Below are 18755 nucleotides of genomic sequence, written 5' to 3'. Positions count from 1 at the left end.
GAGAGAGAGAGAGAGAGAGAGAGAGAGAGAGAGAGAGAGAGAGAGAGAGAGAGAGAGAGAGAGAGAGAGAGAGAGAGAGAGAGAGAATTATCGGTGGCGCTAGTTGTTGCTTGACATGATCAGACTTCCCCCGTATCATTCCGTGCATAAATTAATGTAGGCGGAATCAGGCTAGCTGGGCACAGAGTTTTGCCAGGCTACAGTACATGTACTAGTATAGGATTGGCGCCCTTAATGATAGCTTGCATAGACCTCGGTCCTACCGGTAGGACCTACCGGTAGGACCATCATACACAGACATGCTGCATGGCCTCTGTTCTAACATTGACCTAAAACTTGACCCTAAACTGTTGCTAAGGGGCTAATGAAGGAGTTCACGAATTTTAGACGTGATCGCACAAGGCATACTACGAAATTCCATGGTAACAACCCATGGTAACCATGGAAACGGAGTATAGAATTATGCATTCCACGGCCTTGGCAAGCTAATAAAAACATTAGGACCTCACCACAATTGATGTGCCATGGTCCAAATTCACTTTGGACAAAGTTGCTAGCGCACCGACAGGATTATGTGCGGCCATTTTGACAATCGATAAAATTGCGCATATGCAATGCACTGGACATAGCCTTGCATTTTGCGCCATTACTTTGCCTGACAAAGACCTCATCTCAACAATTGTTTCAAAAAAATTCTCAACCAAAAGCACTTTTGCAGCTCGATTTCTTGGGTCCTACCGGTAGGACCCGTGGTCCTACCGGTAGGACGGTATGCAAGCTATCATTAATGGCCTTATCAACTACAGTACAATCATGTAAATGTTATGTCCACTGCAGCGCACTCCCCTTCACAAACCGTCAACAACATCTGTACTACATTATCAACAAGACCAGACATGCACTGATGATGCATACGCACATTCACACACACGCGCATGTATGTACGCACGTACACTCACACGCACAGACTCAGTCAGCCGCCAGCAATCAGATCGAAAGTCAAAGTGAACAAGAAAATGAGACAGTTTCGAATAGAACGATACACGTGGAAACTGCCGCCGAGACTGCGAGGACGATCGTGACAGCATGTCCACCGCCGTGACATAGCAAAGCAATTACACTGAGCTTGGGGAATGCACAGCAGTGAAGAATCAAAACCGTGCCAGAAGGGGTGATACCGGCACGCAGCACTCATTATGCAACCAGCGTGATGACGGCCAGTGCAGTAGTCAGAGAGTGGTTGGCATCGAAAGCAGAACGGCATCCAAGGCAGACCGACATCCAAGGCAGAACGACATGATCCATGCTAACTTACAAGACCTTTGAGTGCATGTTGCTATATGCGTGTCACTGGCCACAGTTCAGTAGTACATGCACCGGGATTACCTGGTCACAGCCAGTCGCTCAGTAAATCTCATCATGTATCCCCTTGGAATCGCAGTGTTATACTTCCACTACATAATATGGTATGAAAAGGGAAAAAAGAACCGATTGGAAAGTGTACACACCTCGGCACGTTCAAAACCAGGAAAGTGCCAGCCGGGGATTGGCCGAAATGTGGCTAACATAAGAAATCGAACTGGCATAGAAATGACACGGCACATCTGTTGCTGACCGACAGCTCACAATGCTGCTACACATGACGACGCGAGAGATGGCATGGAAATAGGATTGCTAGTATGTCGGGCACGATTTCACAGTCAGAAAAAAATCCTACAAGAAAAATGATGGGGATGCGATGTGGTGGAATGCGAGGGAGAAACGAAACCAATACGCAGAAGCATAGCGACTTGCTGACTCAGGGGAGGGGCTGCTGGCAATATATGCAAACAGTTACTACTTCCTTTGCTCTTGTACTCTATGTAACTGCCAACATTTAGACCTCCTCAAAATAGTTACGCGGCATCATACCACTCTGTCCGGTGCGCTCCACGGTTCCACTAATCCAACCCTCGTCAATCACATCAACGTTAAGGATGAAATCACCTTCGTTGAAGCCAGCCTCGTCTTCATCTGCCGCACTGTAGTCGTACAGGGCTCTCCAGCGCTGCAACAGCAAATACATCACAACAAGGAAGTATTCTCATCAACGCCCAAGGTAACAATATGTTGCGTAAAGTCCGCTGTAACCACCCACCCTCCGTGCTGTGCAAGACAAACAGCATGTACGCACCCCCTACCCCATGACCCCGTGCACTGTCACCACCGGTACAGTACATGATACACTTGAAAGTGCATCTCACGTCGTAGCAAGAAGAATGTATTTCTATAGTTACCTACATTCGCACCTCAGTTATCCGGACAAGTTACGGGCACTTCGATCTACCGGGCATCCTTTGGGCAAGTTTTAGTGGAAATATTACTACTCTTTTGGCATTTTTGGTGGAAAGAGTGACGCAACATGCCATATCGATAGCCTTTCCCAATCAAAAGGTATGTGATTCGGAGTTACGGACAATTCAAAGTTCTGGACAGTGCCCTGTCCCGGATCGCATGGATAAATGAAGTATGAGTGTGTCCACTTTTCCTGGCTTTCAAAATTCAGAGTTTTCAACACGCAAGCAGTGACTCCGTTGCCGTTGCTTCTGTCCACGCTCCCTTCACCCCCGCTGTCACGTTACTCTTCCTGTTCTCCACGCGACTACCATTAGGTATGTCTCTGGCACTTCATCAAAACCAGCCTATCTTCGGGGGGGGGGGGGGGGGGGGGGGCACTACTGCTGTTTTCAGTGGATGCTGGCTAATGCCATAGGTACAGCAAGTTGATGGTGACAGTACCGTACAGAGTGGACTAGAATAGAGTAGAGTCAGAGTACAGTAAAACCTGTCAAGGCAACCACCTGTCCTAGAAGACCACTGAAACCAGGATCAAGGGATGCTATTTCCAGTCAAATGACCCTGGATAAGGAGACCACCTGGTAACAGAGACCACATTTTGAAGGTCCCTTGAGCGGTCGTCCTAGACAGGTTTCGCTGTACATGAAGTGTTCAGTGTTCAACTGACCTTGACATTGCTCTTAGCTACTGGAGGTGGTGCTGCAGCAGCTGGTACTGGAGCCTGGCTGGGCATCGGCACCACAGGTTGTGGTTGCTGGTGGTGCTGTTGGTGCTGGGGCTGGTAGGACGGCTGGCTTCGCTGCTCATCAACTGCAGCTGCTTCAGCTAAGCAAACAAGCACACAAAATAGACCCATTAGTCGAGCAACCAAGATAAAAGCAGCTGCTTCAGCTGAGCAAACAAGTTGCCTGTAAAAAGATCTGGATCCTAAACAAATTTTCTCAAGTCCTTTCGAATACGATGGGCCTTTTCTTTTCTCTGTTTCCAGTGAGAGATATACACATCTGCAACGCATTGTACGACATGGAGGACCATGCAGCATAATTGCAGCATGTGTGCCGTGTTGGAGGTGCACAATTTACTGTGTGTTCCCAACAGACCAGATATCCAGTGTCTGACTACAATAAAGCCCTCGAAAACGTGTTCTGTGTTGATGTTAGCAGTGAAGACCCAACCTTTCACCCACCACACATCTGTGCCCTATGTCAAAGAGTCTTGAAGTTGAAGAGATCAGAGAGCACAGAAAATTTCAATCCCTGTGGTGGTGGTTGTGGACAAGGGGCAAACATTTAGTTGGGAGACACAGGAACCTGTGAAGTGCACAGTCTGCACCAAGTTTGAACAAAAATCGAAGGGTGGTCGACCAAGCAAACAGACAAAAACAGCAAGCGAAGCAGCAAAAATGACATAAAGCCGTAACAGTGCATGTGCATCTAGCAATGGCATGGATATACCTGAAAGTGAGGAGCATGCCAAATCTGCACCTGATTATCAAGCAGAGTGCGAGTTGACGATGACAAGATTTGCCGACAGCAGTGCAGCAGCCACAGTACAATGCATGATCTGCGGCAGCATGCCGAGCAACGGTGTTCAGTCACCATGCTGCTCTAGAGTATTTTGTGCAAAAATGCATATGCCAGGCGTTCACCAATGGTGCACAGTGTCCAGCCTGCCAACATACACTGCACGCTTCAGAACTAGCAAAGCCAAGCGACCTGTTCTGCCAACTGCTTGGGAACAGGTCCAGCCACTGTGGCTTCCATGAACCAGCTCTTCGTGGATGCCCAGCAGTTGTTACGCTAGAAAACCTGCAAGTTCATGTGTCAAAGTGTACATCTAATCCTGCCAATGAATCTACCCCAATACGAATTACCAGCAATTTCACAGTCATTGCTGCCATCCTCACTGCTTCCCCAGCAAATTGAAAGGCTCTGTGGCCGACAATTCAACTTGCCGCCTTGTGACAGCCAAAGTTCAAGATGGTACACTGCAAGTGAAAATAGGCAGCCAGGCCAGGCCAGGCCAGGCCAGGCCAGGCCAGGCCAGGCCAGGCCAGGCCAGGGCAGGCCAGGCCAGGGCAGGCCAGGCCAGGGCAGGCCAGGCCAAGCCAGGCCAGGCCACAGACGTTCACGCGCACAACTGTGCGTGAAAAATCGTCTGCCGATGCAAGTCCAAGGACTATGCGGCGCAGATCTCTTGTGTTGGAGCAAGCCCAGATGACAGCGTCAGGTGGCCAGAAGGCTGCTCGGGTACAGGAAGTGGCTCGCTCGAAGTGTCTGAGAAATCATGGGGCAGAAGAAGAGGAGCTTCTGAAAGAGGCTGGCTTGAAACCAATAGCCCTAGGCGAGGGCTCACTGCTAGCACTGAAAGCCGATCTTCAGCTCCCGTGGAACAGAGTCAGAAAGCTGAACCTTTGGCTGCTTTGGGCTGCACATGGAATCTGAGCGCAAAGCCAGAGCATTTATTGCCAGCCAAACACCACAATATACATACACAAGAGCATACCCATGGCATCAAAACGTGGCACAATGGAGATGATACCCATCGTGTACTTCCCAAGCCTCATCGACATCATCACGGTGTACGTTGATTGGTACGAAGAGCATGGACAGCTTACCACTTCAGCCACTGTAGGCCTACGGACGAGGCCATCATATCCAAGCTAGAAGGCTTGATCGAGACATTTATGGCCGCATGCCGAGATATTATCGTCAGTAAGCAGCTCGGCTCATATCACGCCGAAATTGCACATGTTGGAGATGAATGTTGTGCTGTCCATCAGGTGGCGAGGCGTTGGTCTTAGTCTCCTCGCAGAGCAAGGGAGTGCGGAGAGAATTCGCGCCCGCTTCAACGAACTGAGGAGACACTACGAGGCCATCCGCAATCCCTTGCAGCGCCTCAAGTCTGTTGCACAGATCCATTTGATCGCAACTCTCCCACAACACGAGTTGCTCCGTCCAGTCAGCAGGAAGAGGAAATCCTTGCAGTAAAGTATACGTGTTCTTCTGCATTTTGTTTGCTGGCCTATCCGAACTATTCTCGGCCTTCCATCTCGTTTGAGCTCTTTCTCTAGCTCTCCTGTCAAATAATGTTATTATTTTCCTTTGTTCTAAATCTCTTTCCCCACCATAATATTTTCGAGGCGAGGGGGCGACAATCGGCGTGTGTCAGCAAGTACAAAAAATTCGGTTCATCATGGTTTTGATGTGAAAATGTAATAACTCCCTTCAAATTATAAAATATTGTTGGGATTTGTCAAAAACGGCACAAAAGCCGCCATATTGTTAGATCGCCCCCTTGGGAACAGCCGTGCATAGGATGTGCCACGGTCTCTACAGAAATAAGCCCGGCTTTAGTATGCGATAATATGGTACATCTACATTACTCCCCCGAGTGCTCAAACGACAAACGTACTAAAGCCGTCTTTCTAATAAAAGTTTCTATAGTGGCAGACCATCACTGCAGCATGCCTTGTTGGCACCTGTAGCAGCCCTACCCACAAGTACATGCTCGTACACTCAACACAATTCATCCGTACGTGTAGGTACAGCTCCAGACAAGAACAGAACTACACGAGTACAGATCACCGGAATTGTACTATACTACACTACACTACAGTTGTGATGGGAATCTTGCCTGCCCTGCCAATAAAATGGCATGATCAGGAAAGCTAACACCGTGCTCATTAAGCGCATAGTCTGCACACTCAACTTGAGTTATCTTACTCTGAGCCAGTTTTTAAACATGCTTTGTTGTTCATTAGACTTTATTGTGATTGGTTTAGCCAGTAACTCTGAGCTCTGCTGATGAGATCTAACAAGGTGGAAACAGCCAGCTGTCTGGAGATTGAGTTTTCCAACTCCGTACATGCACCGATGGTCCATATTGGTTACTGTGATAACATTGTGCGTGTGTGTGTGTGTGTGTGTGTGTGTGTATGTGTGCGTGTGTGTGGCTAGTGTAGTCATACTGCACAGCGAGTATTGGTCTCCAATTAGAGGTCTTTAATTGGAGGTGATCAGCTACCCGGAGGCGGTCTCTAATAGGAGGTGGTCTCTACACCCAGGGTTCAACCCTACCTCTGTGTGAAGCCGTGTAGGCCGTACCACTGGCTTGCTTCTGTACCATTCGTGCTCGCTCCATCTCAGGTTCGTTTGCCACCGAGTGGAATTGCTTCAGGTTCTCTTTGAAACCAGACTGGTACTTCACCTGGACAGCATTGTCAGTATGAATGAAGACAAACAACAAACAGCAGTTGATACATGTACAGTACACACAATTATACGTGGGGTGAGAGAACAGGAGGTGCGTTGCATTTTCTAGAGTACGAATAGTACAATACTGAGTATGTCGGCATGCTATCGGTGACTTTCCGTACACTGTTGTGCTGTGCGAAATGGTGTCAACGCATGCTTGCTTGACTGAAAACGGATGTACAGGAAGAGTGCAAGCAGCCGTGCAGGCCAGACATTCCGCCACTCGCAGCAGCAAAGTCGCTACCGTACCTGGCTCTGGTTGTCCGTCTGGCCCTTCAGGCGAAGATTCTCTGGTGTGTCGGCTACCGCTGTGAACTTGGTTGTTGGGTAGTGCCTGTGGTGTGCCAATGTACCGGCAGTCAAAAAACACAGACAACACATTGGTTGTACGAATGAATCCTCCCCTCACACTGCCTATGGTGTACCAATGTACCGGCAGTCAAACAACACGGACAGCACATTGATAATGTACGAATGAAATCTCCACTCACACTGCCAACATACTCAGTTCTAATCGCATGTTCACCTCAAATTTATTTCATTTCCATCTTCAACACAAACTGCAACATTTCGTTATAAATTTGACAAAGCTGCCACTGCCGCTTTGACTTTGTACATTGCACAATGACAAACCCAGTTTGGAAAGGCGGTAGAAAAATAGCCAGGTTCACTGTGTGCACATAGTGCGCTGCTGAGCCCGGCATGCTGTGTCGCGCATGTGGTTTTGTAGTTAGTGGAGCCCGTTATTTGCAGCCAGGCTAGGCTAGCACATGCACAGTGCAACGTAGATTACGTACGTCCATGGGCTTCCAAGCTCTGTCCTTGATATCCAAAGTCAAATGACTGGTACATCATAATGCATGGTCCCCAAGAATAGCACTCTTGTATTCCAAAGTATATTGTATCCAGGGCAGAGCTTGCACCACTGGCATAGCCCTGGCCCTGGCATGGCCCTGGCCCTGGCATAGCCCTGGCATGGCCCTGGCATAGCCCTGGCATGGCCCTGGCATAGCCCTGGCCATACCATATTTAACACTTTACATGTACAGTAAAAACCTGTCAAGGTGACCACTCTTATAAGGCGACCACCTGTCCAAGAGGACGACTGCAACCAGGACCAAGGGATGCCATTTCCAGTCAAACGAACCCTGGATAAGGAGACCACCTGTATACAGGGACCACGTTGTGAGGTCCTTTGAGCGGTCAGCTTACACAGGTTTCATTGTATGTGTGAAAGTACCAACAGACTATCGAAATATGTTGCCCACTTGTGTGTTACCCCTCATAGACTGCTCTTCTTGTTCAGTGAGGACTACCGTGAAAGTCCGTAAATAAGTACGTATTTACTTTCGAATTTAGTGACCACACCCGTACTAACTTTCGGGCGGGTACTGACTTTCGGGCACGAACTAACTTTCGGACCTGACTTGTGTGTAGTGGAGAGGTCATTTTCATGAATTCATGTAGATGTACATGCTACATGCTGCATGTGCGCACCGTACCGGTACTTATTTCGGGCAGTATGTTTATCGGGCTTGACTTGACTTCAACAGACAGAGCCAAAAGGATGAAGGGGGTATTTCTTTCGGGCAGGTCCTTATTTACGGACTTTTACGGTACTGTGCTAGCTAGATGCATGGCACAAGTGGAGTGTGTACCGGCAACAAAGGCATGATGCATAGACATGCATCTTCTTGTGATGCTGAAATTGGGCACAGGATAGTGAGCGGCCCTGCGGCCGACCGGGGGCCGTACCACCCCTCAGGACCTGGCTCCGGCCGAGGGTATTTTATACTGGGGCTTCAGTGCAGTGCCGGGGCTTCAGTGCAGTGCCGGTATCGAAGAGTGGACTTACGTGTTGCAGTAGGGCAGCTTGTTGTATCCTTTGTAGGTCTTCATGGTCAGTTTCAGCTGACATACTTCACAGTTGAAACAACCTTTGTGCCAGGTCTGCAATTAGCAACACCACACAAACAATTACACAAATTTCAAACTTACGCTGTAAAATCCCAAGCAAACGTGCTCACACAGCTGACTTATAGGCCAATCCCAAGAGAAAGTGATGCATCGTAAATGATCTACCCTCAACCAGAGGCTTCAAACCACTTGTACGGTGCGCGAAATACTACAATACTCCGTCGTACACGTGCCTTTTGATCCAGTTGGATAAATCAATATTCGAACATCCGACCTCCATCACAACCACCACCATCACCACGTCATGTTCCAATAGGGTCAATAGTCACTCAATACCGAGTACACACACACACACACACACACACACACACACACACACACACACACACACACACACACACACACACACACAGAGGCTGTGTGGAATATGTTACATTGTGCGTATAGCAGGGACAACTAGGGATGTAAGTTGAATCATCATGTAACAACATGTGATCAGTATTCAAACTCATTCGATCTATTATAAACAGTGCTCCAAGAATATTCGATCGGCAACTTTCAAATTCAAAGACGCAAATGTCACTAGACCTGGTGCGTCATGGGCATGCTAAAACATACTCAGATGGCACAGATGATACGTTTTAGAGCTGCTGCGACAGTAATCCCACCACCTGTAGTACATGTATCAACAGTGTCTTGGTTACGGCGCCGAGAAAAGCGATATTTCGGAGAAAAAGGACGGCTTTGCAAGGAGCAAATAATAGTTATCGAAGTCACTTCAGTGTACATGGGGAATAGTCGATTATTCGTTCTTTGTTGAATTGGTATTCGAGTGAATAATTTTTATTAAATTTCGTGCCGGAAACTGCAGTTTGTTGTATCACTAGCTTACACCTATATGGTCGCCATGGGATCTCATGTCCAGCTAGGATTATGTCATGTGATCTCATGTCCAGCTAGGATTATGTCATGTGATCTCATGTCCAGCTAGGATTATGATACATGGACAAAAAAAAAGGAGACGAACGCAGTGATGAAAAGGAGACGAACGCAGTGATGAAAAGGAGACGAATGCAGTGATGAAAAGGAGACGCAAGCAGTGATGTCGTTATTGGCCAGTGATCTTTCCACTGAGTCTGACTGTGTATCCAGAGCGGTATGGACTGGAATACATATGGACTGCTGCTGCAACTGCAAAATGCTGTACATGATGCAATGACTGTGCTACTGCGTACTGGTATTACTGGAGGTGACAAACACTTGTTTGTGGTCGCTTTCAAGAGCAATCCATCAATTACAGTAGCCTACTCATTTGTATAACACTCCAGTCAATATCTACATGACACAAGATGGCCATAACATCACCGTTGCTATTCACAAAACACATTTGTGCCAAGACAACACAGAAACTACTTGTTTTGTCTTCATGCTCGCACATTACATCCAGTAATGGTACAGTAATAGTACTGGCCTGGACCATGGGGCATTGGGCCATGGGGCAAGCCGCAAGGCTGATAAAATCCAGTAAAATACCGCTCCAACTCCAAGGGACTCAGGGACTTTCATTTCATCGTTACGATCCTCTACTAAGACTAAGACTAAGACTAGTAAGAGCATGTGCTAGCAACTGCTGGCGCTGCTCCTATCGATCCTGTCGTTGTACACAGCATCGCGCAGACTACCCACATGCTTGTGACAAGCGTTACGTGTAGCTGCTGCTGCTTTCGACATCATCGCACACCGTTTTTGGCTAGCGGAAACGAAGTGGCACTTTACTGAGCCACCCATGGCATACCGTGATACGCCGAGGTGGAGCGCACGCCAGACCGCTGACCAACATTGATCAACATAGCACAACAGTACAGTACAGTACAGTACAGTACAGGGGAGCGTCCACAGAGACCAACGTAAAACGGTAGGTGTTGTCCAAGCACTCAACAAGATCCTTTGAAGAGGAGAGCGTTCAAACGTTTATTGAGTCTCCGGTCGCACCTATTTGCACGACGCACAACCACTGCCTAGTGGTAGGAAACCAAACCTTGAAAGAACAAGAAAATTCAACGACAACGACGGGCCGCGTAAGGACCAACACGCAACACGCCATGCGAGAAGACAAGCGCAAAACGCAGTTTTGTGTTGATCAGCATGCAGTAGCGCCACCAGAAACGCACATGTCGTGGACATACATGACTGTACAGCGCTCGAGATCGTACTATAGTACTCAAGGACACTTGATCACACAGCCGTCACTGAAACGCGTCTAGCGCTGGTATGGTATGTTGCACTTTCATTTCAAACAAACGACAAACCCACGTCCAAGGTAATGTAACTCCTGTTTTAATACTTACTCCACAGCAAAAAGTCGGAGATCAACTATTTTTCCCTTCGCTAACAATAACACGACACAGTACCCACCTTGTCAAGGCAATTTAATTTTTCGACCGGATAGACGGTCTTGGAGCATCGTGCACATCGCGGATTCATCCTTGCTCTCGCCTGCAAGACAGCTAGCTTCGATTAGCGGTTGGAAAGTGCAGTTGATCTGACAGCGCAGCGAGGCCACACGTCTTCAAATTCTCTGTCCTGAGAGCAAAGGAAGAGTAGCACCGGCAAGGCCAGCGTACAGAAGCTACAATGTAGATTGGGACGCGCGATCAACAGTACAAACTGCGCGCACGCACACATAAGCACAACACTAGCAATCGCAGCATAGGAAACGTAGATCTACGCTTGCAGTGCAGGGCTAAAGCCTATCCTCCCCGATAAACTACCGAGTATGAAGGCATCCGTGACCAACAGAGTTACACCCTGCACTGCAGTCGCTAAACGCAAGCACACGAACAACGCAGTAACGTGCACTGAAGCAACGCATGCTGTACACGATCGGGAAGGAAGGGGGAGAGAAAAAAACAAGTGGCATCACTTGTTCCAAAGCGAACACCATCGAAGTAAGTTGCAGCACCACTGACACTTACTGTGACTGACTCCTGCGAGGTAGTTACCGATATTTGGCAAGGAATACCAAAACCGTCAGGATCTAGGAGCAAGCAGAGCAACCTTTACGAAAATGTTCCAAATCCAAGGACCTGTGCCTGTGCATGCACATCACACTCGCCTACACCAAGGCAACACTGTATCAGTGTACTGTCTACTGACTGTAACTGAGTATGACTCTATGCGGGCCTATGGCTCGAGTGTGCAGGTAGATCTGATTCTCAGTGACTCAGTCAAGAGATCTGTGGAACAGGAGGCGCGCTTTCGTGAGGCGAGGCTAGTACATGTATACAGTCTTCACTGAACTGCACACACGCCACTTACAGTAAAACCTGTCAAGGCGACCACCTGTCCTAGAAGACCACTGGAACCAGGACCAAGGGATGCCCATGGTGCAGTCAACTGACCCTGGATAAGGAGACCACCTGGTAACCATGGTAACAGAGACCACATTTTGGAGGTCGAGGTCCCTACACTATAGGCGCCTAGGCCTAGACTAGAGCGGTCGTCTTAGACAGGTTTCTCTGTACATGATTCTACAGCATGATACTATCACTACTCTGTACTCAGTAGATCTACTCTACGCACACTTCGCACAGCCACTGTCTGTGATAACTGAGCCAGTTGCCGATGCATCGATACGATGGCTAGGCTAGGCTATGGCCTACTGTACTGTACTACCAAGAGTACATAACCCCCCAGAGTGTGCAACGCCGATCCAGCTCTGTGTAGGGTCTTGGTCGAGCGGAATCGGATCTTCTGATGTCATGCGTACACTTCGCACCAGCGCAAGGCCGGTCTCGAGGCAGGGCACCATTGTTTTTGATCCAAGAGTACCCGCGACTCCCCGGGTTCCCCTCAGATGTGTACGGTATTATGACGCAAAGATCCGATTCCGCTCGACCAAGACCATGAAGACCCTACACAGAGCTGGATCAGGCGTTGCACACTCTGGGGGGTTATGTACTCTTGGTACTACACATACATGTCTGTCCCTCCAGGAAATCGCGATTCCACGGATGCAACAAATTTCGCGATTTTGGCCCAAACCCGCGATTTTCAGCAAAATCCGCTATTTCCCGCGTTTTTTGTTGTTTTCTGCACTATAATCTCACATTTTTATGCACTTTTCACGCTGTTCCTTTCCATGATCCTGTGTAGGTTATTTGCACAGTACGAGTTTCGTACGACCTGGACTCCCGAGTACTAGTACTAGTAGTAGTAGATATACGATGCAACAAATTTCCTGATTTGGCCCAAATCCGCAATTTTCTGCAAATAATTCCGCGATTTCCTGGCAAGTTCTGCATCATTCCGCACCGTTTACGTCGCATTTTTTGTTACTTTCTGCCGCAATTTCTTGCGCAAGTTTTCGAGAGTTTTTTCCGCAAATTCCCGCAGGGACAGACATGTACATGACTTTGTGAATGTTATGTACGACTCCGTGTTTCCATTTCCAAACTGATCTTCGCTTGTCTTGTTACAATACTACTATCTTGCTATTAAAAATAAAAGCCTAATTATTATTTTAGGCTTTTGAGTTTTGTGTAAAAGAGCACAAACGGCGGGCATTTTGAACAGGAAACTCTTCCAAACTCCCTACATGACCATGATGACCCACAAGGAACATCTCATGATTGTTGTCGCCATTTCAGAACTCGGACTCGGAGGCGCATGGAGCGTAAGTTCTAACGCAATGGCGGTCATGATGCTTCTACCTCGAGCAGGCGATTCTGGCGTCGTGAAAGGAAAATGCTGCTGGCCATCGGTACTGTAATCTTCCACTCACTCTCTCTCGTCTCTCCTTTCGTTTACGTTTCAATGTCAGCTCCGATTCCGTTCTAGACGCTCCGCCCACTGTCGTCCACTACCTAGCCTAACATAGTCATTAGGCTCTGCGAAAATGGACGACACCGCCACAGAAAATGGCTCGCATCGCAATCAAATTTCACTCTACTTCCCCGGGCCTACAGTACATGACATTGTACTACAGTCAGTGTACTACTGGGGACGATCACTACTACTACTACTACTAGTAACTACATTTATTGTTAGATTGGCCCCATGCCAGATTGTATTTTGGCTATCACTCTGTATCTTATCTTCGCCGTCATTTTATTGGGTCGTCATCCCGTTTGAATGTGCGAAGTGAAATAAAAACCAACCAACCAAATCTTGGAGCTGACCGATGGAACGCCCTCCCTGCCGCGATTCGCACCATATCCCTACCTGCTGCATTTCGCTCCGCTATCTTCACGTGGCTAGGGCACCCTGTAAGAAGACCATAGGTCTGTGGGGACTGCCCTAGTAAAATATGAATAAATAATAATAATAATAATTGACAGCATGAAACAAGATGGAGGACATTGTGTTCGGAAACAGTGACCTTACTATAACAAGGTTGATCTAACACTAGTTCTGAAATACTTCGTAGTAGTATTGGGTTATATTATTATAGTAACTACATAGTGATATGTATTTGTATTTGTATTGTATTTATATCATTATCTCATGGCACATCATGATGACGGCCAATAAAACTGAGACAAGGCAAGGGATATGGCCAGGGGTTGCCATTTTGTATTGGCATGGAAAGTTTATCTTGACACATGACTGACTCAGTTGGAACAATCAACTTCATGACTATTACCGCCGAAGTCGCAACTTCTAAGTTCGTATGGAAAGTTTAAGTTATGGAAACAGAGCAACACTGGTGCAGTGGCTTTGCTCTGATTCGCGGCCCTCTCAAGCCCAATTTAGGATAAGAGATAAGCATAGTAATTATTGTAGAAAGGAAAAGGACATATGGAAACGAGTTAAGAGTAACTCTACACCACTGTAACTAGATACTATGTACAGTCAGAAAGTGCAACAACTAGGCACAAAACTGACAGAGCACTGAGACTTGTTATTGGCTCAATACCCGAGTTTCATAATTATTGTACTCTTGATACTGATCTCAACGCCTACTACCCACTACAGTCTGCCTTGGCTTTGGGTGATACCCAGGGACTCAGTCGTCAAATACTATTTGACGACGCCCTGGTGATACCTCTGCTGCGCTGGCAGTGGTAGAGGCCCGGGTACCGGCTTAGCGTGCACGAGCGGTATCAGTGACTGGATTATTGACTTGAAGTAAAAGTTGAACTTGCTGCTGTTTACCTAAGTATATACATGTACATGTACATGTACATGTATATACATGATAAATGATGATATAACCTAACACTGGTTAAAAACCAGTATTAGATAAACCTTGTTATACCGTACTGGCAATATATGTTGCCGCGTAACGCGTAACGCAGGGGGGTGCGGCGTAACGCGCGACCAGGCTAGTGCGACAAATTTTCGTTGCGTTCGTAACGCGCGTCAGGCGGGGTGCGGCGATCTTTTCATTGCAGTTTGCACTGCAAAGGCTGAAAACTGTGAAAGCACGTGTACCGCGTGGCAAAAAAAAAGGACTGCGGCAATATAGAAACCTGTGTAACGGCTCCTGTGCGACTTTGCATGTGACGCCCTGCGTGCGGCAAACATGTGCCAATGTAACGCTTCATGACCTCACTGCGGCAAGATATATTGCCAGTACGGTAGTTCACGCAATTGTTAGATTGACAGAATGAAACAAGGTGGAGGACACCGTGTTCGGAAACAGTGACCTTACTACAACCTTCCGCGGTTGGCAGAGCCCCGGTCCCTGCGGACCATTTGAACCATATGGGTATCGCACCCGGTTCTGACCCTCATTATGCTAGGGGGTTAGGAGACTACTCCTGATGTAGTAGTAGTAGTAGTATTTATTATTTCACTAGGGGAGTCCCAACAGGCATGGCCTTGTTACAGGGAACCCTAGGTGAATCTTTGTGAGGTGAGCAAAAGTACCAGCAGATTGTGCCTGACGACAGTTTGGAGGAAGAGTGTTCCGGTGATGTCGTCTTTTTTATTTTTTTATTTATTGCAACATCTCAAGACTCGGCGGAAACACCGGCCAATATTACGAGAGTGGGTAATTGCCAACCACGGCGATAAATAGAAATAAGGGGAGGGAAAAAGAAAGAGTAGCAAAACGAACAGCAACAACAACTCCGTAAAGAAAGATAATGTCAAATAAAAACAGTGAAAAACACAGAGACGCAAAGGACATGTGGATAATGAGCTATGCATGTCGTAGTAAATAAGGGGCGGCACGGATCTTAAACAGGCGGAGTGAGGTCAGGTCCTTAACTTCTCTGGGTAGAGTGAGCCAAACAGAATAAGCAATAAAGAGAGGGGAGCGCAAAAGAGTGGATGAGTTACACTTAGGGAGTAAGAGCGAGTTTCTAGTTCTTAGAGAAGAGAACCAATTAAAACACATGAGATGAGGTGGGCACAACTCAAGCTTAATAGAATGGACAAGAGAAGCCAGGTGTGCACTGCGTCCATGTGATAACGGGGTTGTGTGAGCGATTTTATAAAGGGCGGATGATGAGAGCATGCGGGGTTGACGGAGGAGAATTTTAAGGATTTTCTTGTGATGTATTTCAAGCTTTGCAGCAGCGGAAGAGGATAACCCAACCCAAGACGTATCTGCATAATGAAATATTGGGCGAAGGTAGGCTAAATATAAAAGAAGCTTGCAAGAAAGTGGGAGGTAGGAGCAGTGGGGGGAGAGAATTCCTAAGGATTTACTTGATTTTTTACAGATATATTCGATGTGAGGTACCCAAGAGAGTGCAGAGTCAATCACAATGCCAAGGTGTTTGTGAGAAGACACTATGTCAATTGGATTTGGAAAGTTGGCATGGATGAGGGTTGTGAACTCCGGCTGGGGCGGGAAGAGCATGATCTTTGTTTTTGATAGATTTGGGGACAACCTCCAGGACGACATCCAGGAAAGAACTTCCTGAATGCCAGCACGCAAGTTGTTTTTCAGGCCAGTGAGGGAAGCTGATGAGGTGAGAAGGGTCGTGTCGTCAGCAAACAGAGACGTTCCAGGGAAGACTGCAGGTAAGTCGTTTACGTAAATTATAAATAGTAGGGGACCAAGAATTGATCCTTGAGGAACGCCCGACAATACTGGCTCTGCAGCCGAGGATGTGCCAAGCACAGTCACGTACTGATAACGCCCAGAGAGATAAGATTTCAGCCAGGAGAGTGGTTGTTTGCGTACCCTGAATGCATGCTCGAGCTTTGCCAAAAGTCCTCGATGCCAGACGGTATCAAAAGCCTTGGCCAAGTCAAAGAAGCAAATGCCAGCAAGCGCTCTGTTATCCCTATGCTGGCACACCTGCTGCACGATGCGGGTCAGTTGAAGAGAGGTGGAGTCGCCTTTACGAAACCCAGATTGTGCGGGACTCAGAAACGGCGAAACATGTCTGTATAAGTGGTCATAAAAGATGCGTTCACATACTTTGGACACGCAGGGAAGAAGAGAGATAGGGCGGTAGTTTGCAGGTTCGTGGCGGGAACCTTTCTTGAATACAGGTATGACTTTCGCTGTTTTCCATGCGGAAGGGAATATGCCCGTGGTAAATGACATGTTGAAAATATGGCACAAAGGGAATGCTATGGATGGTGCCAGGGCCTTGAGGACCCGGTTGGGGATGCCGTCAGGACCAGACGCCTTGCACGTCGGAAGCTTCTTCAGATGACGCCGGACAGTGGCAGTTGTGGTGATGACGGACGTGAAACAAGCTGAGGGCTCCGAGGGGGTGAGAATAGGGGGAATAGAGAGCAACGGGTCATCTGGCCGAGTCACAGAGGCAAACTGGGCGTTTAATGCCGTAGCTTTGGCCAAAGGGTCAGCCGCCTGCTGAGTCCCTGTTGTGAGTGACGGAATTTCCCGTGATACGTTTCGAATTCTTGCTTGTCTCACAAACTGGTGAAGCGATGGACGGTGTCTACCCTGCAAAGTAGTTTTCACTGAGCGGATATAAGCTCTGTACTTTGTCCGCGTCAGGGTTTTCACTATATTTCGCTGCTGTTGGTATGCTTGTTTGTTTTGTTGTGTTGGGTACTTCCTAAAAATGCTATAGAGATCATATTTCCACTTGATTGCTGTGCGGAGATGGGCATCAACCCAGGGTGGCTGACTGGGCCGTGGGCAGCGGTGAGAATACGGCTGCTTTCCGAATGGCCAGAGGTGCTTCTCAAGGGCACTGTTGAGAATGGAAGAAAAGTGTGAAAGCGCATCATCGACGTTGCTGGCACGCAGGTGCCAGCTCCAGTCAATATCAGAGAGCTCTGCATTCACACTATCCCAGACGGAAGATGGCACGGATTTAAAGTCATATTCCGGCTTTGCAGGAACATTGCTGAAGTGGCTTCGGGGTGCAGCAGCGGGATGTCCGCCTGCAGCAGGTTCCTCACGGTAAACAGCATCAGTAGGCAGTAGGAAATGACTGAGGATCTGTGCGTGGTCAGATGCACCAAGAGGAGCAACAGATGTAACAGAGAGTAGTAGGTGAGGATGATCCGTGAGTACAACGTCAATACACGATGTTGAGCCGTGGGGGGTAAAGTGTGTGGGGAATGTCACCATTTGCTCAAGGCCAAAACAAGAGAAGAGGTTACGGAACTCCCTTCCAGCACGATTCGTGGTGTCACTAGGAGACCAGTCAGAGTGGCGAGCATTCAAGTCTCCTGCAAGTACAATCGCCGAATTGGGGAGGCTAATATTGGACAGACAGTCCTCTAGGAGGTCACTAAATGCCTGGACTTGGGAGATGCTGTCTCCAGGGGGTCTGTAAACAGAGCAGATGATGAGGGGGAGTGAGGGAAGGATCACTGGCCGCAATTCGAGCCAAACCGCCTCCAGTCCACAGCGCTCAAGGTCGAAGCGGCGCTTGATGGACATGAACGATCTGTCAGCTACAAGAGTAGCAACACCGCCATAGCCTCTTGCTGGCAGGTTATCAGAGCTGGTCGTGGGTGGGCGGTCCAGGCGGTATGACGTGTAGCCTGGAATTGAGACGTCTATGGCAGCTGTCAGCCACGTTTCACATAGGCAGATTATGTCTGGAGAATACTGCTCACAGACTTGACTAAGCTCAGCTAACTTATTTACTATGGAGCGGCAGTTAAGTGAGAGCACTGAGAAGGATGAAGGTAATTGGGCAGGTTGATTGGGAGTTTTATTAGTTTGTCGTCCAGAATCAGGAAGGAATGGTGGCGCAAGTGGATTGAGCGACGCACTCAGTTCTGTTGAGTGATGCGGTCTGATTTGAAGCGCCATTCACGAACCGAAATGTCACTTGGCCAGAAGTCTAGACTCTG

General features: G+C 47.9%; 1 protein-coding gene across 1 annotated transcript; it reads right to left on the bottom strand.

Moving 5' to 3' along the window:
• Positions 1-987: 987 nt before the first annotated feature.
• LOC135816182 (LIM and SH3 domain protein 1-like) lies at positions 988-11643 on the bottom strand. Its single transcript, XM_065329580.1, has 7 exons — positions 11486-11643; positions 10926-11093; positions 8449-8543; positions 6843-6927; positions 6417-6546; positions 3005-3162; positions 988-2047 (listed from the first exon to the last, which is right to left on the bottom strand). The coding sequence occupies exons 2-7, from the start codon at positions 10992-10994 to the stop codon at positions 1877-1879; spliced, it is 708 nt and encodes a 235-aa protein (XP_065185652.1). The 5' UTR covers positions 10995-11093; positions 11486-11643; the 3' UTR covers positions 988-1876.
• Between the last annotated feature and the right edge of the window lie 7112 nt (positions 11644-18755).

Source organism: Sycon ciliatum, chromosome 4, assembly GCF_964019385.1.
Source record: "Sycon ciliatum chromosome 4, ocSycCili1.1, whole genome shotgun sequence".
NCBI lineage: Eukaryota > Metazoa > Porifera > Calcarea > Leucosolenida > Sycettidae > Sycon > Sycon ciliatum.
The sequence above is the reverse complement of the archived record's forward strand: the minus strand, read 5'-3'. Positions and strand labels throughout refer to the sequence as shown.

Excerpts from the sequence above, each read along its gene's own strand:
- LOC135816182 (XM_065329580.1), bottom strand. The coding sequence starts at position 10,994 with ATGAATCCGCGATGTGCACGATGCTCCAAGACCGTCTATCCGGTCGAA. Across the intron at positions 8,544-10,925 it reads AATTAAATTGCCTTGACAAG|ACCTGGCACAAAGGTTGTTT; the intron begins GTGGGTACTGTG and ends TGCTAATTGCAG. Across the intron at positions 3,163-6,416 it reads CTACACGGCTTCACACAGAG|CTGAAGCAGCTGCAGTTGAT; the intron begins GTAGGGTTGAAC and ends TTGTTTGCTTAG.